The sequence below is a fragment of the Bos indicus x Bos taurus genome, chromosome 3, assembly GCF_003369695.1.
Source record: "Bos indicus x Bos taurus breed Angus x Brahman F1 hybrid chromosome 3, Bos_hybrid_MaternalHap_v2.0, whole genome shotgun sequence".
In the NCBI taxonomy this organism is placed as follows: Eukaryota; Metazoa; Chordata; class Mammalia; order Artiodactyla; family Bovidae; genus Bos; species Bos indicus x Bos taurus.
The window spans coordinates 81596837-81610896 of record NC_040078.1 but is presented as its reverse complement, the minus strand read 5'-3'; the positions used below and the strand labels follow the sequence as shown (position 1 = coordinate 81610896).

The following is a 14060-nucleotide window of genomic DNA, read 5'->3' as shown; positions in this document are numbered from 1 at the left end:
CTCAGTCGTGTCTGACTCTTTGTGACCCCATGACTGCAGCACGCCAGGCCTTCCTGTCCATCACCAACTCCCGGAGTTCACTCAGACTCACGTCCATCGAGTCAGTGATGCCATCCAGCCATCTCATCCTCTGTCGACCCCTTCTCCTCCTGTCCCCAATCCCTCCCAGCATCAGAGTCTTTTCCAATGAGCTAACTCTTCGCATGAGGTGGCCAAAGTATTGGAGTTTCAGCTTTAGCATCATTCTTTCCAAAGAAATCCCAGGGCTGATCTCCTTCAGAATGGACTGGTTGAATCTCCTTGCAGTCCAAGGGACTCTCAAGAGTCTTCTCCAACACCACAGTTCAAAAGCACCAATTCTTTGGTGGTCAGCTTTCTTCACAGTCCAACTCTCACATCCATACATGACCACTGGAAAAACCATAGCCTTGACTAGACGGACCTTTGTTGGCAAAGTAATGTCTCTGCTTTTGAATATGCTATCTAGGTTGGTCATAACTTTGCTTCCAAGGAGTAAGCATCTTTTAATTTCATGGCTGCAGTCACCATCTGTAGTGATTTTGGAGCCCAGAAAATAAAGTCTGACACTGTTTCCACTGTTTCCCCATCTATTTCCCATGAAGTGATGGGACCAGATGCCATGATCTTCGTTTTCTGAATGTTGAGCTTTAAGTCAACTTTTTCACTCTCCTCTTTCACTTTCATCAAGAGGCTTTTTAGTTCCTCTTCACTTTCTGCCATAAGGGTGGTGTCATCTGAGGTTATTGATATTTCTCCTGGCAATCTTGATTCCAGCTTGTGCTTCTTCCAGTCCAGCATTTCTCATGATGTCCTCTGCATATAAGTTAAATCAGCAGGGTGACAATATACAGCCTTGACGTACTCCTTTTCCTATTTGGAACCAGTCTGTTGTTCCATGTCCAGTTCTAACTGTTGCTTCCTGACCTGCAAACAGGTTTCTCAAGAGGCAGGTCAGGTGGTCTGGTATTCCCATCTCTTTCAGAATTTTTCACAGTTTATTGTGATCCACACAGTCAAAGGCTTTGGCATAGTCAATAAAGCAGAAATAGATATTTTTCTGGAACTGTCTAGCTTTTTCAATGATCCAGCGGATGTTGGCAATTTGATCTCTGGTTCCTCTGCCTTTTCTAAAACCAGCTTGAACATCTGGAAGTTGGATCAGCCCATACTAAATTGTTTTCAATAAATTTGAGTACAGCTTCAGAGGATACTGGCTTCCCTGATGGCTCAGGCTGATTATAATATAGGAGACCCGTTTGATTCCTGGGTCAGGATGGGTTTGCTTGGAGAATCCCATGGACAGAGGAGCTTAATGGGCACAAAGAGTCGGACACGACTGAGTGATCAGCACTTTCACTTTTCAGAGAATGGTTGAAATACTCTACCCAGCGACAGTACTCTCTGTCTCTGGGCTGATCTGTGTTCCTAGAAGAAAAAATTTGAAGAACTGTGTGTCTGTGACTGTATCATGTGAAGTAACTGGGCTTTGGGAGCAAAAGAAGTTGTTAAGTTCCTGTTCACCCTTTTACATTTTATGCTATGGGGGCCAAGAAGCTTGCTGGGAGTTTAGGCAACTGCCTCTGGGTGGGTGGGGGGCGGGGAGAGGGGGAGGCGGGGACAAAGAAATAAAGTAGAAATGGCTTTTTTTTCTTGACTAAAACTCAGCAGTCATGAGATGCCTCAGTGATGATGTCTCACCACTAAGATGCTTGGCACCCAAAAATTGTTGTTCTGGCCTCTGGGGAGTGAGGTTGATATTGGCTGGCTTTGATATTTAACGTAGGTAGAAATCTGGTAGGGAGAACCAAGCTGTGGGAGTACTTGGGAGCTGGTACACCTCTTGCCACTGAAGACAACCCTCCAACTCAAAGCTGGAGGCGTGCTCCTGAAAAGACAGGAAGCAGGATGAAGCTTCAAAGAGAAGGGCCTGCAGGGCATATCAGGTCAAGTGAGGTACTTGGCTTTGGGAGGGAAACCATAACACCAGTCAGAACACGTGCCAAAATCTTAGACCCATTCACCGGATAATCCTGGCTGGAGGTAGGGGAAAATCACAACCCTGGCTGTATATGGAAATGTGTAAATGCTAGCTCTTCTTTAAGGAAGAAATCTGAATTCTACCCCCACTCCTCAGTGGAGCTCAAGCTACCAAAGCCATCTGATGGAGTGGAAAGTGCTAGGTTTTGGAACCAGGGAAAACTGAACCAGACCTTGACAAGTCACTTAGCCTCTGTGGTCCTGTGTCTCCTCATTGTCAAGCGGCTATAACAGCTCCTCATTTCCAGGGTTATTGGACAGGTAAATATTAAGGTAAAGCCCCTGGCATATGGCAGGACTTAGGGTGTGTTTGTTCTTACTACTGAACTAACCAGCTGGCACAGTTGGACTTTGTCTAGCTGCTTGGCTGAGCCTGAGGACCCAAAGCTGTTAGTGTTGGAAGCTTGGGGTATAATGTACAACTTACTGTGTGACCACAGGGCCAACCAGCTAATCTCCGAGACATCTCCTTATCTGCAGCCAGGCATTGTGATTTCTGTGCATTTCCTGCTTTGCGGGATTGTTAGAGGCTAACAGGAGACAAGGTAAAAGCATTATACAGAAGTTATTATAAAAATAGCAGAGGGACTTCCCTGGCAGTCCAGTGGCTAAATCTTTGTCTTCCACTGCAGGGGGTGCAGGTTCCATCCCTGCTTGTGGAGCTGCATTCTCACACGCCTTGTGGCCAAAAAAACAAAACAAAAGAGAAGCAATACTGTAACAAATTCAATAAAGACTGTAAAAGTGGTCCACATTAAAAAAAATCTTAAAAGTAATTTAAGAAAAATAAAAATAATAGACCATTGGTTAACATTTTTGAGTGCTTACCTTTTGCCATGGGGCTTCCCTGGTGGCTCAGATGGTAAAGAATCTGCCTGAAATGTGGGAGACTAGGGTTCAGTCCCTGGGTCAGAAAGATCCTCTGGAGAAGGGAATGGCAACCTGCTCCAGTATTCTTGCCTCAAGAAGTTCATGGACAGAGGAGCCTGGCAGGCTACAGTCCATGATGAGTCGGACGTGACCGAGTGACTAACACTTTCACTTTCGTCTTTGCCATAGCTAGTTTAAATATCTTCCAAGTCTCTCCTGATTTAATTTTAATCCTCTCACAGTTTTGTCAGGTAGTCTTCTTTATTATTTCTGTTTTTTAGTTGGTTAAACTGAGGTATAGAAAAAGTTAAGTAACTTGCCCAAAGTCACCCAGGGGACAGACACTGGATTCCAACACAATTAAATTCCAGAATCTGCCCAATGAAGTATTAATAGCTATGCTTATATTGGCATTGTTGTGTGACGGCTACTTCTGGGTTTCTTTTCTACAGAGAGTGCATAGTTATCCACTCTTTAGGTTCCCAATAGAATTGCAAAGCCATTCCAGTAGCTCCAGAAAACCACCTGTAAACTAGTTTCTACTCTCTGACCACACCTCACACATTAGGAACACATGATAAATGCCATTCACATGCATGACTCATTCCTGTGGAGCTGCCCAGACTTTGACAACCTCTCTACCCAATTGTTTGTGGAAAATTAAAGCAAATAGTGAATGATTTATTGTTGGCCTTTATGAAAGCATTTACAGTCATCTGAGTGGTTAAATTAGCCAGTTGTTGTTGTTCAGTCACTAATTCTTGTCCAACTCTTTGCAATGCCATGAACTGCAGCATGCCAGGCCTCCCTGTCCATCACCATATCCCAGAGCTTGCTCAAAGTCATGCCTATTGAGTCAATGATGCCATCCAACCATCTCACCCTCTGTCGCCCTCTTCTCCTCTTGCCCTCAATCATTCCCAGCATCAGGGTCTTTTCTAATGAGTCAGCTCTTCACATCAAGTGGCCAAAGAGTTAGAGCTTCAGCTTTAACATCAGTCCTTCCAATGAATATTCAGGGTTGATTTCCTTTAGGATTGGCTGATTTGATCTCCTTGCAGTCCATGGGACTCTCAAGAGTCTTCTCCAGCACCACAGTTTGAAAGCTTCAGTTCTTCAATGCTCAGCCTTCTTTATGGTTCAACTCTCATATCCATACATGACTACTGGAAAAACAATAGCTTTGACTATACGGACCTTTGTCAACAAAGTGATGTCTCTGCTTTTTACTAATACACTGTCTAGTTTTGTCATAATTTTTTAATTTCATGATTGTAGTCACCATCTGCAGTGATTTTGGAGCCCAAGAAAACAAAATCTGACACTGTTTCCACATTTTCCCCATCTATTTGCCATGAAGAGATAGGACCAGATGCCATGATCTTCGGTTTTTGAATGTTGAATTCTAAGCCAGCTTTTTCACTCTCCTCTTTCACCTTCAAGAAGAGACTCTTTAGATCCTCTTCACTTTCTGCCGTTAAAGTGTTATTATCTGCATATCTGAGGTTGTTGATATTTCTCCCAGACAGTCTTGATTCCAGCTTGTGTTTCATCCAGCTGGGCATTTCGCAGGCTGTACTCTATATATATGTTATATAAGCAGGGTGACAATATGCAGCCTTGACGTACTTCTTTCCCAGTTGTGAACCAGTCCATTGTTCCATGTCGAGTTGTAACTATTGCTTCTTGTCCTGCGTACAGGTCTCTCAGGAGGCAGGTAATGTGGTCTGGTATTCCCATCTCATTAAGAATATTCCACAGTTCATTGTGATCCACACAGTCAAAGGCTTTAGCATAAATTAGCCAGTTAGATATCTCAAAAACAAGTTGTCAATAAAATTCTATTAAATTCAACAAATTTACTGTGTTCTGCCTGTGCTGCCATACATTTAGGCACTTGTGGCTGTTTAACTTATATTTTAAAATTCAGTTCCTGGTACTTCTGTTGCATTCAAGTGGTTAAGACTTTGCCTTCCATGCAGGGTGTTCAGGTTCGATCCCTGGTCAGGGAGCTAAGATCCCACCTGCCTCATGGTCAAAAAACCAAAATGCAAAAAGCAGAAACAATTTTGTTACAAATTCAATGAAGACTTTAAAAATGGTCCACATTAAAAAAAAAAAAAAAGACCTCAGTTCTTTAGTCACTATAGTCATATTTCATCTGCTAAATAGGTCGACTTGTGACTACTAGCTACCAGTTAGACAATGCAGATTACCGAACATGTCCATTATAGCAGAAAGTGCTGCTGGATAATGCTGCCAGATGGTAGGATACTCTGAGGATGCAGTGATGACCAAAACATTCTGCCTGCTCCTAAGGGCTTACTGTCTAGCAGTGAAGACAGCTGCTTAGCAAGCCATCCCAGGTTTTAGTGAGGGAAGGACAGAGGGCAATGGGAGGTATTGAGGCGGGGGATCTACCCAAGGATGAATGGTCAAGAAAAATGAAGTCAAAGAAAACTCCATATATGGTATTGAGTAATTGACCAATTTTTAAACTTTGTTGTACTTAGTTTTTAAAAATTAAATCAATTATTTACTCTGCAACTGGATTCCATAACTATATTTAAAATATTATTGAAGAATAACCTTAAAATTTATTCAATATTAAAATGTTTAATGTAATAAATCTCAGAATAAGCCGAATGCAAAACAGTATGATTCCATTTATGTGAATTCTAGAACAGGCAAATTAATCTCTGATGGTAGAAATCAGAGCTATAGTTGCCTGGCATTGGGGAGGGGTTGTAAGTAGGAGGAGTGATTGACTATTAACGATCTTGGGGGTACTTTCTGGGATATTGATAATGTTCTGTTGTTCTATCCCTTGATAGGGACATTGGTTACAGAGGCACATGCATTTGTTGATACTAGAGGAGCTGTGTAATTAAGACTGATACATTTCATAGAATGTAAATTATATCTCAATTAAAAATTGAATGCATGAAATAATTTTTTATAATGTGTTGCAGTTGACATGGGTAACGTTATGGAAATAGTTTCATTCCTTCATCATTTTGTCTGCTAGCAACCTGGCCTTCATAACCCTTGTTATATCATCACTGGCAGGAAGATCTTCAGCATCCTTCTTGATCTTGGGCCATGTAGACATTATATTGCTCCTACTTTTCCAGCGTTTCATGCTTTCTCTTTTATCAAAAGTGGAAAAGCTGGTAGGATCTTTGCCAGAATGTTACAAAGGATATATTTTGGGGTGAGGAGATTTGAGGTGAATTTTGCTTCTTTTTCTTCTTCACTATATCATTTGCATTTACAACAAGGAGCATGTAGTTTTTTTTATTACTCTGAAACACAAAAGTTCATTTTGTCTTGGCCTGGAAAGTCCATTTATCCATGGGTACTACATAATCATTTGAAAACCGGGTTTTATTCCACAGTTAGTAACACATTTCCTTCCAAGCAGCAGGATCGGTGGGTGGTTCTTTAGTAGTCGTGGGTCCCGATAAAGGGCTAACTTTATGCCTCGTCTGTCTCCACCATGCTGCTCCTGTTAAGTCTCTCTGTGGTCTGGGACACACAAAGTGACTGGGGTCTGTTGGAGGTGGTCTGCCCCTCTCATCTGCCTGCTTCTCCCTGTACGCAGATTCTTACCTGACCCTCGATGAGCCGATGAATAACATCACCACGTCCCTGGGGCAGACAGCTGAACTGCACTGCAAAGTCTCGGGGAATCCGCCTCCCACCATCCGCTGGTTCAAAAATGATGCCCCTGTGGTCCAGGAGCCCCGGAGGATCTCCTTTCGGGCAACCAACTATGGCTCTCGACTGCGGATTAGAAACCTTGACACCACAGACACAGGCTACTTCCAGTGTGTGGCGACAAATGGCAAGAAGGTGGTTTCTACCACCGGAGTCTTGTTTGTCAAGTTCGGTAAGCAGCTTCCTATCGGGGATGACCTTTAACTCTCAGCCTCCATAGGGGTGAGGAGGGATGGAAAAATGAGCATGTACTGGGTGTGCCCAGCAACACAGAAGCTGGAACACTTGTACCCATTTTAGAAATAAATAAACCAGCAGTTAAGTACCACGTTCAAGGTCACCTAGCCAGTAAACAGCAGAGCAAGAGCAGGGTCCAAATCGCTCTAACCTCCGCTGCAATTCTAAATCACCACACCAGTGAATTCTTCTCAACAAGGATGTTTCTTGTCCAGAGAAGTTAGGAAGATTTCCAGCACACGTGCCCCTTTTTGATCCAGCTGGTATCAAAGACCCCTGCCTGTGGTTGCATCAGTGTCCTTGTGCTCATTCAGCCTCCCACTGAAACTCCCTGCATCTCATAATAATGCCTACTCTGTTGACTCATTTTTCAACCCTGGTCTTAGCATTTTTCAGACTCTAAACCGTGGGATAATCTCATTCGTATGTTTTTTCCTAGAGGTGGCTGGGGGAGCTGGAGCAAAATAATAAATTCCAGAAAAATAAATATCACCTTGGGGTGGTTGAGAACCTTACATTGTAATGGTTTGACTGTACTGAAGCTTACCTTCCAATAACCCAGGCTGACTGTTTTCTTTGTTTTTCTTTCATTTCTTCAGGCCCCCCTCCCACCGCAAGTCCAGGATCTTCGTAAGTACTTGCATCTTCTTTCGTGTCATTTTCAAGGGTTTCTGCCAAGGTTGCTAGGCCAAAGGCCGTTTTGTCCTCTGCTTGGGTCAAAACACTGTGTTCCCAGATTTCATTCCATTTTGCCCTGCCCTCATTCCATTTTGCTTTTTCTTTGATATGAAGATTCACAGGAGACCAGCACTGGCAGTAATCTCAATTGTGGTAATGTTGATTCTGAACAATCAAAGCAAAGAATCTACTTACATGTATTATTTTCAAATTAAACTAACATTTAGTTACAATGGATTTGGTAAAATCAAACCAAAAAGTGAAACAGTGCTGGCTTAGGAACCTATACTGTAGCCTTTGCCTCAAAGGGTCTGTACTTCATTCCTGATGCTTTACTTATTGAGCAGGTCATCTGCTAGGTGATCACTTTATTCTTATTCCCTTTAAAGAACTCAGAGGCAGAAGTTTTGACTTGCCGAGGAAAAGAAAGCCCTCTGTCTGGATGAGAGTTATGTTTGTTTCATTTTGAGTCTCAAAATCCAGTTTCTTTCACTGACCCTATTGTTAATGCAGTTTTCCTTTTCTGTTTGAGGTAATCTCTTCTTTCATTCTAGGAGCATTCACTTGGGTCATTTTTCTTTGTGTATATTTTTATTTGGGCAGGGGTTGGGGATGACCTGCTTATTAAAATCCTTGCTCTGCAAGAAAATGTATTTCATATTCTGTGGATTTCTTAAGTAAAACTCACTGGGCTCTGCCATGAGAGCATCCAAATGCCTGACCTAGACTAAACCAATGGCAAATACAACAACCGCTTAATTTGCTCTAATCCCCTCTGTGCCTCTTAATTACAGTGTGGGATATTTTAATATATTTGTGTGTGCCTGGAGGTCCAATGGCCCACAATCCCATTAATAAAACAGGTAATGGGTAAAAATAAACACTGGCTTTCAGCCACACTGTTCTGCTATTTCATCAGCCAGTTAAAGGGGACTGTTAAAAAGTCTTTAAAATTACTCATGTGCTAATTGCATTCTACTTACCCAGGTAGAAAATGTTGATTGATCTTAAAGCAGGTCAGAAGTGTGGTCACTCTGCCTTGCATTTCTTGAAGTTAATCTTTTTTTTAAATGAACTCGCTTATTTGTTGATACATGGAATCCTTTTGAAGTCTTATTTAAACAAAGATGAAAACTTTTGTTACCGGCTGTAAAAATGGTTCCCACTCTGGTACCTTGTTTGTTCCTGTTAATCTGAGTTTCAAATGCAGCTGATAATCTCTGTCCTAGGTTGATTAATGTGGTTCACTAATCTGCCTTTGTTTTTAAACACTGGGCTGTTGATTTTCTACCTGTTGTATTTGTATCAGAGTTCCTTTTTTTAGTATCAAAAGTATTTTTAAACCTTTTTATGTCTTTGCTTCTTGAAGTTTTCATTCTTTCTTTGCTACTGCCTTTCTGATGAACCCAGTCTATTTTCTCATGATTTTTAACTTCTTACAAAGATAGGACACCACTTTTGTGAGCTGATATCTATGGAAAGGTTATTGAAGTTCCTTAAAGATTCTCAGTGATAGCTCAAAGTATCCTTTGATGTCAGGCACTCTGTTTTATGTGAGCTGTTCATTTATCTATCATGTTAGTCTGCGGTAACATGAACTGTACAGTTGCCATGTTTGCTTGAAGGGAGCTACAATAAAATACAATCAAAGTTGGAAATCCCACAGGGCCTTCTGCAGCTCAATTTTCATCCCCATTTTGGCATTGCTGGTTGGCATTTTGGTACCCTTTTCTTTCATTCCCTTAGAAACTGGCAGTAGAGCCTGCTTTTTTCTCCTTTCTCAGTTGCCACCACTTACCCTATCTCCAAGAGTTCCTCTCTTCATAAGACTAACTCCCAAATGGAATGCTAGTCCCCTTCCCTATCCTCAACAAGATGCCAAACCTCCCTACAAGGGGACAGGCAGAATGCAACAAAATCATAGCCATGGGGGATATCACCACACAGGAGCGCTCTGAAAGCCTTTTGTCAGACCTCACAGTCTTTTCCCAAGGCAGGAGTGAAGTGTGGTTATAAGAGTGTTCTTGTCGCTTGAAGGTGGCACCATAAGAGTTACTGCAAGGAAATCAAATGCAAGTGCATGACACACCCTGATGTTTGGAGCAGTGAGATGTATTAGATGTATGTAACCTGGCGAGGGCTGGGCACCAGTTGAGGCCACAGCACATCCCTAGACGGGGACAGGCTTGTAGGGCCCTTGGGATTATGGCTCAGAAAGACAAAGCATGTGAGGCACTTGCCACTCCCCCTAGGGACTGCATCAGGTCTTCACATGAAGCTTCCAGGATAGCATTTTAGGTTGTAGTAAGAGCAAGTTTGAAACGTTGGTTTGGCTTCTGTTCATAGCTGCGGGCTAGCTTTCTTCTGTCATTGCTGGGTCCTGGCCCGCCTCTAACAATTATCGGAGCCTGGGGCATAAATGCAAGTGGAGGCCCACATACCACATGTCTACATATTTAAATGTTGTAAATCAAGCTAGCAAACTGTTCAGTGAAATCTGTTCTGTCCTCCCACGTTGACAAATATACTTTCATAATGACCAAATTTAAAAATACATGCAAAATTTGTATGACTAGAAGCCAGGAACTGTCAAAACTAACCACTTTAATGATTCTTCTTCATGTCTACATGTTCTGTTCATGAGCCAGAGATGATATAAGTAATTCATAGATTGTTATGTATTAGTTCCATTAAAACTTCTTTTATTGCCTTCATTTCAGCAAAATGAATACCTATGTTGTTTTCCATGGGATTTTCAAATAGTGTGTATTCTTTTGACATTCTTTGGCTTGTAGATGCATCACCCCATTTTCCGCTTTGATATTCTCACAGCATTCTCCCTTTGTGTGCGTCACTAAATTTCCTCTTTCATAAAGATACCGGTCATATTGTATTTGGGCCCATCCCAGTGACCCTGTTTTAACTCGGGTACAGGGTAACAACTGACCTCTGTAATCGAGTTACCCTATTTCCAAATATGACCACGTTCTGAGCTACTGGACATTAGGACTTCAACATGTTAATTTCGTGGGGGCAGAAATGATTCAACTTATAATGCTTAATATTAAAAAATTTATCTCAACCATGTGAAACTCTTGCAAATATTACCCTTATTTGTGAGAACTTTTCAGAAGCAATAATTGAAATACATGAAAATGAATGCTTGGTTATATTTGGAATGATAGTTTATTGTATGAGAGTCTATTGTATTCAAACTGAAAAGAAGTTGACAAGTTGATTGATTTGTCTCTTACTGCAGTGCTTTTGCCACTGCAAGCTTTCCTATGCTCCAAGCCATGTCCATCACTCCCCCTGGCAATGACACAAACCTTCACAGGATAGAATCACAGTTGTCTTCTGTTTCAAAGACAAAGGATGAGAGATGCAGAGAAGCGATCCCTGGGACTGGAGCAGTGTTAAATCATGGACATGGATGTTTAAGGTTTGGGTCACTGAGCCAGCACTCAGTGGCACAACCGTAGAAGCAGAGAATCCCCTGTGTACTCTACTCTCATTCACTTTATTTTCTGTGTATTTTTGGTACGTGGGCCCAGGACAGGGGCCTTCTTTTTTTACTGTTTTTAATAACAGTTTTACTGAGATATACTTCATATACCATAAAATTCACCTTTGTAAAGTGTTTCTAGTATATTCAGTGTTGTATAACTTTCACTATTACCTTATTTTAAAACATTTTCATCACTTCATAAAGAATCTTCTCCTCTGATAACCTCTCCTCTACTTTCTGTCTCTTTGGATTTACCTGTTTTGGGTATATCATGTAAATAGAATCATACGGTATTTGTCCTTTTGTGTCTGGCTTCTTTCACTTAGTATAATGGTTTCAAGCTTTGTCCACATTATAGCATATGTGGCTACTTCATCCTTTTTATGGCTGAATAGTATTCCATTGTATTCCGCATTTTCTTTATCCATTCGTTTATTGGTGGACTTTTGTATTACTGCCATCTTCACTTATTCTGAATAATGCTGCACTGTTGATGTACAAGTTTTTGTGGGGTGTGTGTTTTCTGTTTTCTTGAATGTCTACCTAGGAATGAAATTCCATGGATATATGGTTATTCTGTATTTAACTTTTTGAGGAACTACAAAATTGTTTCCCAAAGGGGCTGTGCCATTTTACACTCCTGTAAGGAATGTATGAGGGTTACAACTTCTCCTATTTTCCTTTCATTTATTTTTAATTATTATGACCATCCTAGTGGATGTGAAGTTGTGATTTTGTTCAATTGTAATTTTAATTTGCATTTTCCTAATGCCTAATGATGTTGAACATCTTTTCATATGGTCATTAGGTACTTGTACATCTTCTTTGGAGAAATGTCTGTTTGAATCCTTTGTCTATTTTTAAATTGGTTTTGTGTGTATGTGTCTTTTTATTCTTTAGTTTTAAGAGTTATTCACATATTTTGGATACTGTACTCTTATCAGATATATGACTTGCAAGTATTTTCTCCCACTCTGTGGGAGAAAAATATTCATTTTCTTAATAATGTCCTTTGAAACAAAAAGGTTTTTCATTTTGATGAAGTGCAATTTATTGTTATTTTTTGGTTGGCTATTTGTGCCTTTGAGAAACCATTGCCTGAAACAAGGTCACAAAGGTTTACTCCTATCTTTCCTTCTTACTTTTATAATTTTAGTTCTTTTGTTTAGGCTTTTGGTCCATGTTGAGTTAAATTTTGCCTGTGATGTGAGGTAGGAAATCCAGATTCATTCTTTCGCACATGGAAATCCAGTCTTCCTAACACAGTGTGTGGAAAAGACTATTCTTTACCTATTGTCTTGGCACTCTGTGAAGAACCAATTAACTATAAATGTATGTGTTTGTTTCTGGACTCTCAATTCTGCTCCACCCATCTATGTGAGTTTCCTTGGGCCGGGTCCCCACACAGTCCTGATTGCTGTAGTTTGTAGTAAGTTTTGAAATCAGGAAATGTGAGTCTTCACTTTCAGTCAGTGTTCTACTGAAAAAAACAGAGCCAGTAAAATATTATAAGTATGTATAAGTGAAGAGATTTATTTTGAAGAATTGGCTTACATGATTGTGTGGGCTAGCTAGCCAAGTCTGAAATCCACAGGATAGAGTGTCAGGAGGGGCAGGCTAGACACTCCTCACCAGGTACTCATGCTGCTGTCCACAGGTAGAATTTCATCTTCATCAAGAAAACCTTAATTCTGCACTAAAAGCCTTTCAACTGATTGACTCAAACTCACTCATTTATTGAGGATGATTTCCTACAGTTAGCTGACTACAGATGTTAATCACATCTAAAAAGTATTTTCACAGCTGCAACTGGACAAGTGTTTGAAAAACTGGGAACTATACCTTGCCAAGTTGACGCATAAAGCTGATCATTCCACCTCCAAAATTATTCTTTTTAAAGACTTTTTTTCACCTATTCTGAGTTTCCTTTTATTTCCATATGAATTTTAGGGGCAGCTTGTTAATCTGTGCCAAGAGGCCAGCCAGGTTTTTTATATGAATGGCATTGGCTCTATTGATGAACTTGGAGAGTGTTGCCATCCAAACATTAAATCTTCCAGTGCATGAATATGAGATGTCTTTCTATTTAATTTCTTTCAATTATGTTTCATAGGTTTCAGTGTATAATTTTACTCCTTTATGTTAAATTTATTCCTAAATATTTTATTATTTTTCTTGCTATTGTATATGAAGTTGTTTTCTTAATTTTCAGATTATTCACTGCTACTCTATAGAGACACAACTGATTTTTGTATGTCAGTTTTATGTCTTTGCTAAGTCATGTCCAATTCTTTGTGACCCCAAGGACTCTAGTAGCCTATCAGGCTTCTCAGTCCATGTGATTTCCCAGGCAAGAATATTGGAGTGGGTTTGCTGTTTCCTTCTCCAATTTAATTTTATACCCTTGCTAAACTCATTTATTAGCTCTGCATGTATGTGTGTGAATGAAATTTGCTCAGTTGTGTCCAACTCTGTGACCTCATGGACTGTGGCCTGCCAGGCTCCTCTGTGCATGGAATTTTCCAGGCCAGAATACTGCAGTGGGTAGCTGTTCCCTTCTCCAGGGATCCAACCCAGGTCTGCTGCATTGCAGGTGGATTCTTTACCATCTGAGCCACCAGGGAAGCTCAATATATGCATGTGTGTATGTGTGTGTATATATGTAGCTGGTAGTTTAGTTGTTAAGTCATGTTTGACTCCTGTGACCCCATAGACTGTAGCCTGCCAGACTCCTCTGTCCATGGGATTTCCCAAGCAAGCATAATGGAGTGGGTTGCCATTCCTATTCCTTAGTATTTTCTATCATATGATCATGTTATCTACAAATAGAAACCACTTTACTTCTTTCTTTTCAATATATGTGCTTTTTATTTCTGGTCTAGAGCCTCCTGTACAGTGTTAAATAGAAGTAGTGAGAACAGACATTGTCTTTTCCCTGATCTTAAGGGAAAAACTTTATGATGCTAGCAGTTGTTTTTTTGCAGATACC

General features: G+C 40.7%; 1 protein-coding gene across 1 annotated transcript in view; it reads left to right on the top strand.

The window, feature by feature from the left end:
* The window catches only part of ROR1 (receptor tyrosine kinase like orphan receptor 1), a 470743-nt gene that overhangs the window by 321020 nt on the left and 135663 nt on the right, over window positions 1-14060 (top strand). Inside the window, exons 3-4 of the mRNA XM_027537028.1 lie at window positions 6533-6820; window positions 7485-7515. Of these exons, the coding sequence (XP_027392829.1) occupies window positions 6533-6820; window positions 7485-7515 (319 nt within the window). The remainder of the gene's footprint in view (window positions 1-6532; window positions 6821-7484; window positions 7516-14060) is intronic.